The sequence below is a fragment of the Cynara cardunculus genome (genome assembly GCF_001531365.2).
Source record: "Cynara cardunculus var. scolymus isolate 2C chromosome LG 2, CcrdV1, whole genome shotgun sequence".
Classification (NCBI taxonomy): domain Eukaryota; kingdom Viridiplantae; phylum Streptophyta; class Magnoliopsida; order Asterales; family Asteraceae; genus Cynara; species Cynara cardunculus.
Window position 1 is genome coordinate 989,773 of NC_037529.1, and position 14,701 is coordinate 1,004,473.

Consider the following 14,701-nt stretch of genomic DNA (forward strand, 5'->3'; position numbering starts at 1 on the left):
AGGTTTGAACCTTTGACCTCCTAGGAGGCCAAAGACTACGATACCGCTAGGCCAAAGGCCCTTTGGTGAATATAAAATTCATAATGTGCAAGTTAAAATGAATATTAAGCCATCGTCTAACACGAAAAGGTACATACATACCCCGAAAGTAACGAGACCAGGTCCCCTCGCATTTGGTCTTAAACCTTCCATGCTATCGTTTTCCGTGGGATCGGACCTAAAAGAAAAAAAGATGCATCAAGTAAGACGGCTTCGAAGAAACCCGAATCCTATATAAGCAAAACTTACCATAGCAAAACCAAAAGGTCGTTGGTCCAACAATATATGTCGACACTCGACTCAAGTAGGTTCGATTCGATATACTAATGAGTCAAATCGAGCTATTTATTCACTACTTGACTAGAAAAGCTCGTGAGATATTTGATTTTTTACATACAACTAGTTTTGTAATATAATTTGTAAAATATAATATTAAAAAATTAGTTCAATTGTTATTTTTTATTAATTAAAAAAAGCAAAAGAACCAATAAAAAGGTTTGACATAGTTATCCTTACATTGAAAAAGAGATGGTAACAAAAGAGTTAAAAAGAGATGAAAGTGTATTTTTATGATGGAATTTGATCCTAAGAGTTCTATAAATTTCAAGACTACATCTTTTTTAAGTTTTCAATTTATAAGAACAAACCCTTAAATTTCACAATTTTTAACGTGTAAGTTGAGAAAACATCAAGTCTTACTCAAGCTTCAAACGAATTTGAGTTTTTGAAAAATTACTATCGAGTTTGGATTTTGATTAATTGCAAGCTCTTGAGTCGAGCTTGAGAAAGTGTCGTCAAGCTCCACTTGAATACACCGATATTCAAGCTCGACTTGCATCTACCTCACTAGTACCGGAGGTCAAGAGTTCAAACCTTATAAAAGGTTTAAAAAAGTGTGTATATAATTATTAGAGTAAACTACAAATTTGGTCCCTATAGTTTGTAAAAAATAACACTTCTGGCCAAGAGTTCAAACCTTATAAAAGGTAATAAAAAAAAACTGTGTATATAATTATTAGAGTAAACTACAAACTTGGTCCCTAGAGTTTGTAAAAAATAAACTTTTGGCCCCTATTGTTTTAAAAGTACAAGATGACTATCGTGGTTTGCCAAAACGTCTATATTTGGTCTCTCCTGTCATTAAAATTCTGTTAAATAAATGACATTTTCATTCTTTTATTGGATATTTTTTACTTAATCAACAACCACAAGGACCAAAACCATTGATTAGGTAAAAGACAAAAAAATCCATAAATAGTCGAAAATACCCTTCATTTAAAGGAGTTCTTTAACGACCGTTAGAGGAATAAACCAAATCCAAATGTTTTTACAAACCATGGTGGCTAATCTTGTAATTTCGAAACTAGACGAATCAAAAGTGTTATTTTCGACAAATTACATCAAATTTGTAGTTCTCTAATTATTATTAGAGTAAATTGCATTTTTTGTCTCTGTGGTTTGTTAAAAAAATTGCGATTTTCATTGCCGTGGTTTAGAAATTGGGATTTTCGTTCCTATGGTTTGTGACTCAGTTGTTATTTTCATCCTTATAATTCACAATTTATTGTTGTTTCGGTCTATGTCATTTACAATTGTTTATTGTTTTGGTCCCTTGTACTTAGGAGTTAGCCCATGGACAAAAATAGCAATCAATTGCAAACCATAAAGACGAAAATCGCAATTTCTAACAAACAACAGAGGCGAAAAATGTAATTTATTTAAAAAAATAATTAGAGTAAACTACAAATTTGATGTAATTTGTCAAAAATAACACTTTTGGTTCATGCAATTTCGAAATTACAAGATACTTCGTGGTTTGTAAAAAGGTTTGGATTTGGTCCCTCCCTCTCAAGATCGTTAAAAAACTCCGTCCAATTAAGGGTATTTTCGACCATTTATCGATCACTTTTGTCTTTTACCCAATCAAAATCAATTATATGTCTTTTACCAGAGGAACAAAATTCGAAACTTTTAACAAACCACAGGGAACAAAAATCATAATTTAGGGGCCGTTTACCGAACACTTACCCAGGTAAATGCTTACTGGCAAAATTCAACACTATCACTTACTGATAGTTCACCAAAAGGGTATCATATGCAAGAAATTTACCCGGTAAGCGCTAACTGTGGTAAGAGTCGTCGTCCTCATTTACCGGGTAAGACTATTGGTGCTTGCCTTTACCCTTACCGGGTAAGATTCTTGATTCTTGATCCCTGACATATGCATCTAATAAGATTGGTAACTGCTAACCCAGGTAAGCATTTGGTAAATGGCCCCTTACTCTTATTATTATATAGTTCCAAAGATTAAAGAACTTACCACAGCAAATCCATCAAGACAATAGATCCTGCATCCATGGTTATGGGTCTCTCTAGTCTTTCAATCTGTTCAACTAAATGAATGGATCTCCCTATGCCACCATGCATACATATAATCTTGTTTTCAATAAGTGCTGCCAGTGGAAGATGGTTAAATAGTTGATTGAACCTTTGCCATGCCCATATCCCATCATGCTCTCCCTGTACTTCATACATACCAATAAGCAGAAAAAAATAAATCTTTGTAAACAATAATTCCAAACTTTTCTACACACATACCATTCTCTCGATGCATTCGAGACGGAAACCGAAGAGCGCGTTTATATCAGCGGCCTCGTGATTCCCGCGAATTAAGTGAAAGTTTTCAGGATCATGAATCTGAAGTAAAATGAAAGATTCTAAGGTTAGTGAGCATCAAATATTGAAATAGACGAGTAAAGTGGGATCAGAGCATCTCCAACAGATTTTGTAAAATGGAGAAAATTGAGATTTCTGGAAATTATCTAAAATAGCTGATCTCCCTCCCCCTCTTCACTATATAGCAACATTTTCAACTTATTGACGGAAATAGCTGAGTTTACGCAACTTGCTTAACTCACTTTTTTCAATATAATATTCAGGAAAAATAGACATTACTTAAGTTGCGTAACGTATACGTGGACAATCTATGTGGCATACACTCCTCAACTAGCAGTTACGCAATTCTTTTTTTCTTTTAAATATTATATTGAAAAAAGTGGATTATGCAAGTTGCATTTTATGTGTGTAATCTTGGCTATTTCAGTCAATAAGTAGAAAAGGTGACTATAAAATGTGTGTGTGGGGTGTCAGATCGGCTATTTTGGACAATCTCCTTGCTCCAAAAAATTCTCCAAAACTTCCTCAAAAATAGAAAGCAAGAGAGCGCGGAATCTCTCAGAAATGATTATCATAACAGAGATTCCAATATTTTATTATTTTCTCACCAATAAGAAACGTTGATGTTAAATGTTTATTTTTATTCCATGTATACAATATTTTAATAATATAAATAATCTCCAAAATAGATAATATATTGGAATTGAATGTAATTTTTTTGAAGATTTTGAGTTTGATTCTCAATGTTGGAGAATCTGTTGGAGATGCTCTTATAAAGTAGAAGCTTGCCTTTAGAGCAAGTAGCAAAGTGATGGTCTCCAAGCTATGTTGTCCTCTATCAACATAATCTCCAAGGAATAAATAGTCAATATATCTGAAAGGGGGTAAAAGATGATCATCAAGTCCTTGTTTTTCAATAAAAGGTTAATTTGAAGAATCAAATCGAATGAACGACAAACAAAATTCAAAAATATGTGGTACCATGTACACTGAGTGTCAGAATATGAGGAAACCTATTGGCTCTAAAAAAGCCTTTAAAGAGAGAAAAGAGGTTCTAACATATATCGAGGAGAAATGATCTAAGTCTAGCTAATGTAGGACTCTTAAGTCTTAACACACCCCGACCAAGGCTCTGACACATGTGAGAATGTGTGGACTGTGGAACCCCATTAGATTACTGTCCAAAAGAGCCATAGAAGAAAGAAATGAGGTTTTAGCATAATTTGAGGAGAAATGATCCAAGTCAAGTCTAGTCGATGTGGACTCTTAACATGCCCCGATCAAAGGAGGCAAGATGGGAACAAATTGTCCCAAACTGTTGAGTCCTTAAAGTGGTATACCTTAGCCCTGATAATATGTGATTAAACTAATCTCCAAAAGAGCCCTTGAAGAAAGAAGGGAGGTACTAACATATATGGAGGAAAATGATCCTAGTGTAGCCAATATGAGACTCTTAGCACGCCCCTACCAATGGAGGCTAGACAGGTACAAATGGTCCTTGAGTGTAAGTCCGTGAAGTGGTATATCTTAGCCTTAAAACCATGTGATAATATGTAGAACCCATTAGATTAACTCCCAAAAGAGCCCTTGAAGAGAGAAGAAAGGTTCTAACGTATATGGAGGATAAATGATCTGTATAGCCGATGTGGGACTCTTAGCACGCCTCTACCAACAGAGGCTAAACGGGCATAAATTGTCCTAGAGTGTCGAGTCCCTAAAGTGGTAGACCTTGGCTTTGATACCATGTGAGGATATGTGGAACACTGTTAGATTACTCTACAAAAACCCTTGAAATATATATTGAGGAGAAATGATCCAAGTCTAACCGATATGGAACTCTTAACATGCCCCCTCTAACTGAGGCCAGACGGAAACAGACTGTCCCAGAGTGGCGAGTTCCTAAAGTGGTAGACTTTGGCTTTGATACCATGTAAGAATACACGGAACCCCATTAGATTATTCTCCAGAAGAGCCCTTAAAGACAGAAGGGAGGTTATGATTCAAGTCTCGCCAATATGAGACTCTAACGGTGAACTTACGTTATATCTCCAGCAGCGGAAGGGAAGCCGTATTCATCAAATAGTCGCATCAGATCACCAAACTGTCCATGTAGATCACCAAACACTTTGATCGGAGCTCCCAACTGAAGAACCGTTGGCTCGTGCATAAAGATTTGCTCGGCAGCATAGCAAAGCTCTCCCACTTCATAAGAATCGAGAAAAAACTTCCTGTTCGCAGGGGGTTTCCAGTTTTGAGGCTTAAGCAAAGCAGAAATGACCTGAAAAAGGATGCATTATAATCTGCATTTGTTAAGCAAAGCAGAAATGACCTGAAAAAGGATACATTATAATCTGCATTTGGCATACAACTTCTAAGCACACTATCAGCTATGCTGTTACAGCAATTAAAATACCAAATCGCGAATCAATACTCTGATTTGAAATAGCGGTTATCGTTGTGGTATAGCGATCCAAAAATAACGGTTCATATAAATTTTTTAGAATTATATACGATACATATATATATATAGGGTTGGGTTCACGGAAGACCAGTCTGTTTTCGTGAGACACGTGACAAAACATTTTTACACTTGAAACTTCACAACAGAATGTTGTGAAGATAAAAAAATCTGAACCTTCACAGCAAAAACACTGTGAAGGTTACAGGTTACCTTCACAGTGTTATGCTGTGAAGTTTCAAGTGTAAAAATGTTGTCTCACATGATCCCAAGTCTCTCTTCTCTATATGTATATGGAAAGGTTCATTTCAACGGTGGTAAATATTTGAGAATTAAAGAAGTGATCCTAGCCCTTCATCTGGTCAACATTTGCGGTTTGATCGTGAAGCATAAGATAATTCCTGACATGGGTATGCAGAAAATAGAGGGATAGTTTCGTAACTTTTACAAATAGACGGCAAACTGGTTCATATGTGAACCCATGTGATACACATATGAACTATTTAACTGGCAGATTCATATATGAATCAGTTAATTAGTTCATATGTGAACCACACAGGTTCATATGTAAATCAGTTAATTAGTTCATATGTGAATCACATAGGTTCATATGTGAATCAGTTAAAATAATTCATATGTGAATTACACGAGTTCACATATGAACATATATAGTTAATATGTGAATCACATAGGTTCATATATGAACCCGTTTGTTGCCTATTTGTAAAAGTTACGAAACTACCCTCTCTATTTTTCGCCGCAATTTTTGACCAGTCAAAGCCGCAATTATTGACCAGTCAAAGCCGATCTTGACCGTATAAAGGGTCATGATCACTTATTTACTTCTCAAATATTTACGATTTCTCAAAATACTATTTGGCTATATATATATATATATATATATATATATATCATGAAATATAAATAACTTAACATACTATGTGTAATCAATATAAAAAAGAAATTCACTAATAACTTAGAATGTTGGTGGAAGGATTTAGTAAACACGGTTGAATGCTCGATGTTGAAAACCTAAATCAAGTCCAAGTCCAAAATAAAAGGTCAAATCATTTAAATAGGTCCAATATAAGCCGATTAAAAAAAAAAAAAAAAGGCCAACCACAAATTGCAGTTATATGGACTGCTATTTTTGTGTAAAAAGCGGCCTTTTAGCCGTAAATCACACCACAATTCTTGGGACCCGCTATTTAGGACGGAGCATAGACTACCAGTATACCACAAAAAAGATGTACACAACTTGTAAATCTTACCTTCTTATGCAAGCCTTGAGGTGATTTTTGCCTCATGAACCTTTTAGCAGGATTCGAAATGTCATTATGAAAAGGTATCATACGTCTACTCTCGTTTTCAAAATGATCCAAGGACAACTGCCTTACCAACCCACCCATGTTTCCTATGGCTTCTCTAGCAATCACAACCTGCACCACATGCTCCTTGGTATAATTAAGAATGAAATACACCAAACCCAACTAACATGGTATATGATAGGGGGTGTGAATGATTCGAGCTTCTAACGAGCTACTCGAGCTAGAGCTTAATGATGAAGAGAACACATACAGCTCTAGGGTGAAGTTGCACATCTTGTGGTTTATCACTACCATCTGAATTGGTCCCTGCAACTTGTGAGTTAGCACTTGAAATCATCATCTCTTTTGGAGTTGCCATATGCGTTTGTGCAGCTTGCCAGACGGAATTAGGAGCACTAGCTTCAGCCAGCCTATGAGTAGATTCTTTGTCCACACTGAAACATTAAAGTGTGTTTCATAATTGAAAAATACACAAGGTACAAACTTTTTGCATATATATAGAGGGTCTTTTGATTAAATGACGTTCTGAAAAGTTTCTTTTAAATCCATAACCATCTGACAGGTTTGAAAATGACACTACTTAACAGAAGAAACGCTACTTCTTTACACAAGAATGTCCCTAGTTTATGTTGTGAATAGAATTATCATTTAAGATCAATGGCCTAAATACCGCTACATATAGAGTTGGTTGTAGGGCCAGAAGGGAAAATAAGCGTAACCTTAAGTCAGCAGGCAAGGTACTTTCAGGTCCGTCATCATGCGATATAGGATCAAATGTGCACTTGGAAGTTGTCATGTTTGAACCCCTTTCAGATGTTAATCCAGGATTATTGGCATCAGAATGAAAGGGTGAATTCTCTGCTCCAAGAAAATCATCTAACAACACATCTGCAGCACATGGATCAAATAATATTATCTGAAAAGACATGAAATAAATAGGTAGCACATAAGACTTTTCAGAGATTCTTTTGAGCCTATGCAAGAGACAAGTAGGTGGGTGAAAGAATTGGGGAAGGTTTTATGGTTTTAATTCGACATGGGTATTTGGGTAGTTTAGTAATTTAACAGTATTGCCCCATCTTCCTTAATTTTTGTCTCATCTATTTTGGTGCATTTTTGTCCCACTTAGGGGCCGTTTTACTAAACGCTTACCGGGAAAACGTCAATGGGTACGCGCTTACCAACAAAAGTCACCACCTTAACTTACCTTATCTGGTAACATTCTTGGCCATCAAAATGGATTATTGGCAAGCGTCTTTTACTTGGTAAGTGCTTAACGGGCAAGAGTCTTTTCCATCACTTACCGGGTAAGATCCTCGGTCCTTGTCATGCTCACCCGGTAAGGTAAGTGACATCCGGTAAGCGCTTATCTGGTAAGAGTTTGGTAAATGGCTCCTTAGTCCCTGTCATGTCCACTCTATTGTCGCACCAAATACAGGACAAGTTTTTATTTTGTACTATCCCACGTAACAAGCATACGTTCCATAACAATGACCTCAGCTCACATTATTTCAGTTGACTTTGGAAAATTTTCTTTAAATATACATGATACATAACAATGTAACACATGAAATTCTTCAACCTCTTCTTCGGGAACATGATAACATGCTTTCTGTCCTGTTACAATTCTGTTATTGTGATCATTCTTTGTGGGAATTTGTTTTTCTGGGTACTCAATTTACTGGTGAAAGCTTACCTCCCCTGAGACCACCATACACAAATATACGAGAACCAACAGATGAAATGGCATGCCGACAACGGTGCATGAGCTCCAAAGATGGATCATCAGTTTGCCCGTTGCTAGAGTGTGAAGAAGTCACCAAGCCATGCCTATCCAACCAAACTCCAGCAGCACTGTCGAACACTGTAAAATGTAATCATATTGCAAAGATTCTATATTTTCGTCATTGAATCAAATACAATTGCAAGATTCCATATTAAACCAATATTAACCTGCAATGGCTGCTTCACCCTCGACTACCCGCCCTCCCCTAAGTGCACCTCCTATGACATGCAATCTAGAACCAACAAAAACCTGACGACAAGGAAACGAGTTTCTAAATAGGAACACTAAAATTAAAACCATGAGATTCAGTGCATCATGTGTTATGTCCGATGGTGTTTTATTTATCTAAGACTATGATTTAAGTATTGACTAACATATATTTGTTTTATAACGTGGAAAGTTTTTGCATGTTGTAAAACAAACAATAAATGTAAAAAAGGGTTGTACATCGTGAAACAAATATATGTTAATCAATACCTTAAATTATAAATTATAGCCTCAAATGAAAATATCACGTTGAACAATATCTAAAGGTAAAAGTTCTCAAGGTTCTCAATCATTTTGTGGTTCTTATTTGATTATGTCTCTACGTGCTTCATATGAAAAGCCATTACTTACCGCAGCATGTTGGTATCTTGATGATGGCGAAACTCCAGGTGCAAGATTCCATTCCCATTGTCCATTTCTATGCATCAGCAATCCATAAGCATCTGATAAGGGCTGTAGATGCACATATACAACCAATCGTCAGCAAAATAAACGTGTTCCGCGACAGCAATATCGTACGTTACGCAATGACAATCATGGATAATTAAATACAAGCTTTGATAATTTTTTCAGTTCAAAGTTTACTTTGATAAAATCTTTCAGGTGCATCTGATATCTCAGTACAGACGCACACATGCATATATATATATATATATATATATATATATACACATACATATATACATCTTTCAGGTGTACCAATAACATGTAGTGGGCCTAGAACACATACAACTAAAGCTTAAATATGAATTAAACTCGCAGGAACTCCAAATTGAAGCCAGTATGACAAGAAAAAGAAAAAGTTATGTCTTCTAGAGGTTAAAACAATGCATGCAGATATAGCTAGCGTACATACACAAAACATTATGGAATGTTGCAATGGTCTTCACATTGGTTTACTTGATTAATATTGATAGCCCATATGTCTAACATGAAACAGTTAGCTTGTTAACAAAGATATGCTCAATAAACAGATAAAAACCCACATATGATCTAAATCTAGAAACATTAACCTTAGTGAGTTAAGTGCCCAAGCTAATTATCATACAAAATGAATTGCGAAAATAAAGCATAGTGAATCTGTCAGAAGCAATGTCTTTTTAAGTGGCATGCGGATTTGCATTATGAGAACGATAAGGCCGATGTCATCTGCCACGAGTAGCATGCAAGTAACAATAGCTATTGAGCCCCACTGCCCCCGTAAAGGCAAATTAAAGCTGCCTTAAAACTGCAGTCAGAATGCCACGAATCTCTATCAGGAAGTTATCGGTAGTATTATACTTAAGCAAACACAGAAAGGATAGGTCGTACCATGCCTGAGGAGTCTCTTCCACCACAAAGCAAAAACAAACCATCAGAACGGGCACTAGCTGTTGCATACCTGCAGAGAGGAAAAACAAAAACGTGAAATGCATGTGATGTTAAAGGTATACACAGGCTATGTAGACGCAGAACTGCCACAAGTGATGAAAGAATGACCAGCATAAGCAGCACATACTTATTGTGCCAGGGGAAACTGTAGGAAGCATACACAAACATATAAACATATAGGAAGCCCATCCATTCCTAGTGTAAGAGGGGACTGGACTTTCACCCAGCCCATTTACACTGTTGATTCAAGATTCGGCAATATATTTTATGGTGAAGAAAGAGCAAAGGGATTTCAGTTTAAGCTATTTTTGGTACTATCAGGCAAAGACAGCATGTAAAAGGACATGCCAATCATGAATTCGTGACTTTTCTGAACAAAAATCCTGTCTCAGATAAAGGCAATAATGGATTGGGCTTCCTATGTGCATATATGGGAAAATAGTTTTGAGTTTCCTCTCATGGTGAATAGTGTCTGTGGAAGAGAGCTCTACCACCTGTGACACATGCTCCTATATGTACATATACATAGGGATTATGTGGCTTAGCCACCTACAAGTTAGGTATGCCATAAAATCGAAACTATAATGTTTGGGGTAGCAAAAGAAAACCATCTTTGATCTTCTTCTCCGTACTCACTGTCTAACACCCTTTATCACTAATTCTCTAGGTCCTATACAGCATCTCTTCTTCAATATCATTCAAGAAAAATATGTTTGTCCCTCTCTTGTGTTCTTCTGTTCTCTTCCATGATCTCAAAGTCTTCTCTAGTGATCTCCATGGTAAGAGCGTAGTGTTTAACCATGTATGACAAGTCAATAGCATCGATTTTTAATTCAAGACCTCCCTTTGTTGACCTATGTAGGCTCCTAGAGAATCAATCTCTAACCACATCTGCTTATTTTCTTCATCCTCCTCTCCGTCCCCTATTTTGTAACTACTTTCCCTTCACATCTCTTCATTTGGGAGTTCACTTTTTTTTATAAAGAAGTCTGTAGATTCTGGAATCATAAAGTTAAATTGGTTTCTTCTATTTCTCACTACAATGGTACAATGTTATTACATACGTAATACACAATACTAAAAAGGAAATGAATTAACCACAAAAGTGGTGCCTGATTGGTTTGAGCTTGACTCCAAAGGTCAAAAGTACCAGGAGGTCCCAGGTTCAAATCCAAGGACGAATAAAAATCCCCTTGTGGCCACGAAGGTTCAAATGCGGTAACTCCGGGCTATCTGCAAAGCAGGTGGTCGCCCTGAGATTAGTCGGTTCGCATAACGGGTTGGATATCCAGGTTAATAAAAAAAAGGAAATGAATTAAATTAATACGGGAAACAAATCAACCTAACTCCCTTACTGGTAGAGATTGACTATTAATTATATTCTCTTTGTATGACTGTATCTTGCCTTATTTACAGTTGATTCCGAGATTTTCTACACTCTCCCTCAAGCTGGTGAAAACAAATCCTCCATTCATAGATTGCTTTTATTCTCTGGGCATTTTACCATAACAGTTGCTATTTAGGGATAAATTTGGGCTGCAGACATAACAAGAGAAGAACAATAAAAAGAACCAGCATGGAGGAATCAGTGATGGAAAAGGAAGGTCCAGAAGAAATTAGTGATACCCAAATGACATAATAGAAAAACCATGGAAGTCAAAGATGCCCTCAGAAGGAGCACCAAGTGGTTACATGCTAAAGCATGCATGCAACATGAAATATGGAATAGAAAGTTTTCTTGTTCTTGCACACCTAAGCTTATTTGTGACCAACTCCCTACCTCACATATATGAATGTATATACCTGCATAGACAGAAGTAAACTGGAGGAATTGACAACACAGATTTTCCAGCCAAATGTGATGTTCATTATCTTCTTGTAACTTAAAGGCTCAATACAATTGAAGAAGTCTAGGTACTGACTACCAGCCAAAAAATGTTCAAAGACAGCATTACAAATCACTCTATGAAAGCATACTCCACTCTTTAAGTATGTTTTCTTCACCAAGGATGATTAAATGCAAGTTTCAGATTTCATTTATAAAGCACAAATTCTAAGGGGGTAAAAAATAAGCTACAACCTTAGAGATAAGAACAAATATGCAAGATCATCAAATTCATGACACAAGTGCCCTAGAGAAGTTCCAATACTGCACTCACAATTGAATACATACTTACATTCTAGCAGAAGGTTTATCACCATCCGTGTTGAGCCTCAGCCATGCATATGGTTTTTGAGCCGTATCCAATGCCCAGGCATCTGAAAGCACTTTCTTTCCTAGGGAAACCAAATATGTTTATGAACGATAGGAAATATATGTTATGTTCAAACACTAACAAAGATAATAGTTGCAATAAATGCTGGAGTATGGAGCTTCAGGTTGTAGGATAGTATGCCGTTCACTTTTTCACAGAACTTGCTACAAATGGGGAGAGACTGAAGCAGTAAACACATTGAACTGGTGAAAGTGAGTTCTAGCCTGTATGGATCGATCTAAATTCTCACTTAATTCAACCACTCGCTGAGTACAGAATTAAGATGTAGGATATGGGCATATAGGTCACCAAAGTAAGCTTTTACTCATTGCAACTATTCAAATTCATATGCAGTAGGTGAAAAAATTCCAGGGAAAAAGAATGGCCAATGTTGACGGCCCCTTCACTAATAGAAACTTGAGAGGGAGATTAAATTTGAGATGGATATTTATTCTAATCCTCCCTATGTCCCAAAATAAGCGTCCATATTTCTCTAGTCTGTCCCAAAATAAGTGTCCATTTCCAATCATTACTCCCTAAAGGTAATATTATCATTTAGTTCATCAAAAAGTATGATAATTACACATTTCTAAACTGTGCACATATTTCATTGTAGACATTTGTTTTGGCATGGAGCGATAGTAAATAAGAGATAAGTAGAAGCCGATAACTTCTGTAGATTATTCTTCCTAGAGCACAAGAAAGCTACCGCAGTATTGTGTATGTGTGATTGCTGTAGTCCAGCTAAAACTTATCAAACAGAACTAAATTAAGCTAGCAAATTGAGCATCAAATAGTCAAAGACCTTCCAGCCTAGTGGTAAAGGCTTGGGCATGGCATAGTCATGAACCCGAGTTCGAGCCCTGGGAGGGAAGTGTTGGCGACATTTAAGTGGGGCCATGTTTAGCCTCCAAATTTGCCAAGGATTAGTCGGGCTTTGGCCCGGACACCCTTACAAAAAAAAATTGAGCATCAAACAAAACATTTACAACCATAATAGCAATGAGCATCTTTCACCATCTTGGAACTTAGCATCAGCATGAATTATGCAGGATGACTCCACTAAATCATCAGGTTTGTTCTTCTAATAAATAGATGCCTTGCCACCAGTTGGATTCAAAGACTGCAGATGAGCTCTCTACAAATAATTTTAGATCTTGATAGACCTCTATTTCAGAAACTCGGAAAATATACCATGATAGACCCCTATTTCTACATCAAAATGAATGAAAATTTAAGAACACATGTTAACTAAATGCAAATTGCGCTCACCATCATTTCCACTAACTGTAACAAGGTATCGGTGGGCAACCAAGTCCATGGCATGGCCATAACGAGGGCCAGGACCCTGCCCTTGAACAACAACTCTGCACTCAAAAAACAAGAACCAAATCAACACCTAAGGGCAAAAAACATCAAAATAGGAAGGATATAAGTCGAAACCTTCATTGAAGAAGCTTACCTGTGCCATTTGTATTTGTCATTAGTCAAATCGAGCACAAAAAGATCATCAGTCGAATGCCCAGCAGGGCCTATGCCACCCTAGCAGTGTGCACCATCAATTTTATCATAAATCACAATCATAACTCAAAAAATTAAGCATCATCCATTCTCATGGTTTTTTGGGGGACATATTAATCACCTGATATACAACCATGGTTCCAACAGCAGCAGCTGCATGAGCAGCCCTGGGTGAAGGGGCTTCCCCGGCCGGTCGCATTCTGAAAAAGTATCCGCAAATCAACATTTGATTTCTAAGCAAATTATTGGATATAAATGCAAGAACGATGTAGAATTGAAGCAACCTGGTCCATTTTTTAGTAAGAAGATCATACGAATGAACAGAATTCGTCACCCCTGCTAATCCTGAAATTAAAAATTAGCAAACAATTGTCATTATTGCAGATACTAGAAGAAATTATATAATAAGTTAAGAAAGGAAGGAATAATTACGGATGCCAGGGTTGGCGGAGGAGGCGCCACCTTCAATGGCGGTAGCGCCACCGAATAAAATAAGACGAGGTCCATGAGATTTGGTTGGGGCAACGGCTGTAAGAGTATGGCCACAACGAGGGCCAGGGGCGTCATCATCTGTATCCCAATGCGTCTCCAATGGGAAATATGTAGGAGCCGGATGAAGCGACGACTTCGAATCCATCAAAATCAAAACCAAAACCCCGAAAAATACTTGTAACAAATCACATCATATGAATGATCTAACTTGTCCTCTAATCGCAATAACAAACAAAAATATGAAAATCGGATCAAAGTAAAAACCACCTCCGTGCGACGGCGGAGAAATGAAGGTGGTGAACACCGTGATCAGCCGAGGGTTTTGGCACCTTAACCAGCGTTATCTATGTATCTATATCGATGCACGTTAAAGGAGATGGAATTAGATGAATCAGAATCAAAAAACCAGGAAACTTTCGCAATGTGATTGATCATTTGAATATAGTACTGAAATTGAATTGAATTTGGCGGAATCACAGAATAGAGATGAAATCAGAATAAAAAATTC

The 14,701-nt window shown here is 36.9% G+C and overlaps 1 protein-coding gene across 1 annotated transcript; it reads right to left on the minus strand.

Moving 5' to 3' along the window:
- Positions 1 to 39: 39 nt before the first annotated feature.
- LOC112508181 (serine/threonine-protein phosphatase BSL1-like) lies at positions 40 to 14,353 on the minus strand. Its single transcript, XM_025112967.1, has 18 exons — positions 14,134 to 14,353; positions 13,986 to 14,046; positions 13,823 to 13,901; positions 13,643 to 13,722; positions 13,453 to 13,547; positions 12,103 to 12,202; positions 9,866 to 9,935; positions 8,906 to 9,007; positions 8,455 to 8,536; positions 8,198 to 8,365; positions 7,221 to 7,389; positions 6,752 to 6,935; positions 6,445 to 6,612; positions 4,755 to 4,993; positions 3,497 to 3,589; positions 2,638 to 2,737; positions 2,360 to 2,559; positions 40 to 217 (listed from the first exon to the last, which is right to left on the minus strand). Exons 1-18 carry the CDS (start codon positions 14,336 to 14,338, stop codon positions 79 to 81), a joined length of 2,334 nt encoding a protein of 777 aa, XP_024968735.1. The 5' UTR covers positions 14,339 to 14,353; the 3' UTR covers positions 40 to 78.
- Between the last annotated feature and the right edge of the window lie 348 nt (positions 14,354 to 14,701).

Excerpts from the sequence above, each read along its gene's own strand:
- LOC112508181 (XM_025112967.1), bottom strand. The coding sequence starts at position 14,338 with ATGGATTCGAAGTCGTCGCTTCATCCGGCTCCTACATATTTCCCATTG. Across the intron at positions 13,723-13,822 it reads GAACCATGGTTGTATATCAG|GGTGGCATAGGCCCTGCTGG; the intron begins GTGATTAATATG and ends GCACACTGCTAG. Across the intron at positions 8,537-8,905 it reads CAAGATACCAACATGCTGCG|GTTTTTGTTGGTTCTAGATT; the intron begins GTAAGTAATGGC and ends CCTTGTCGTCAG.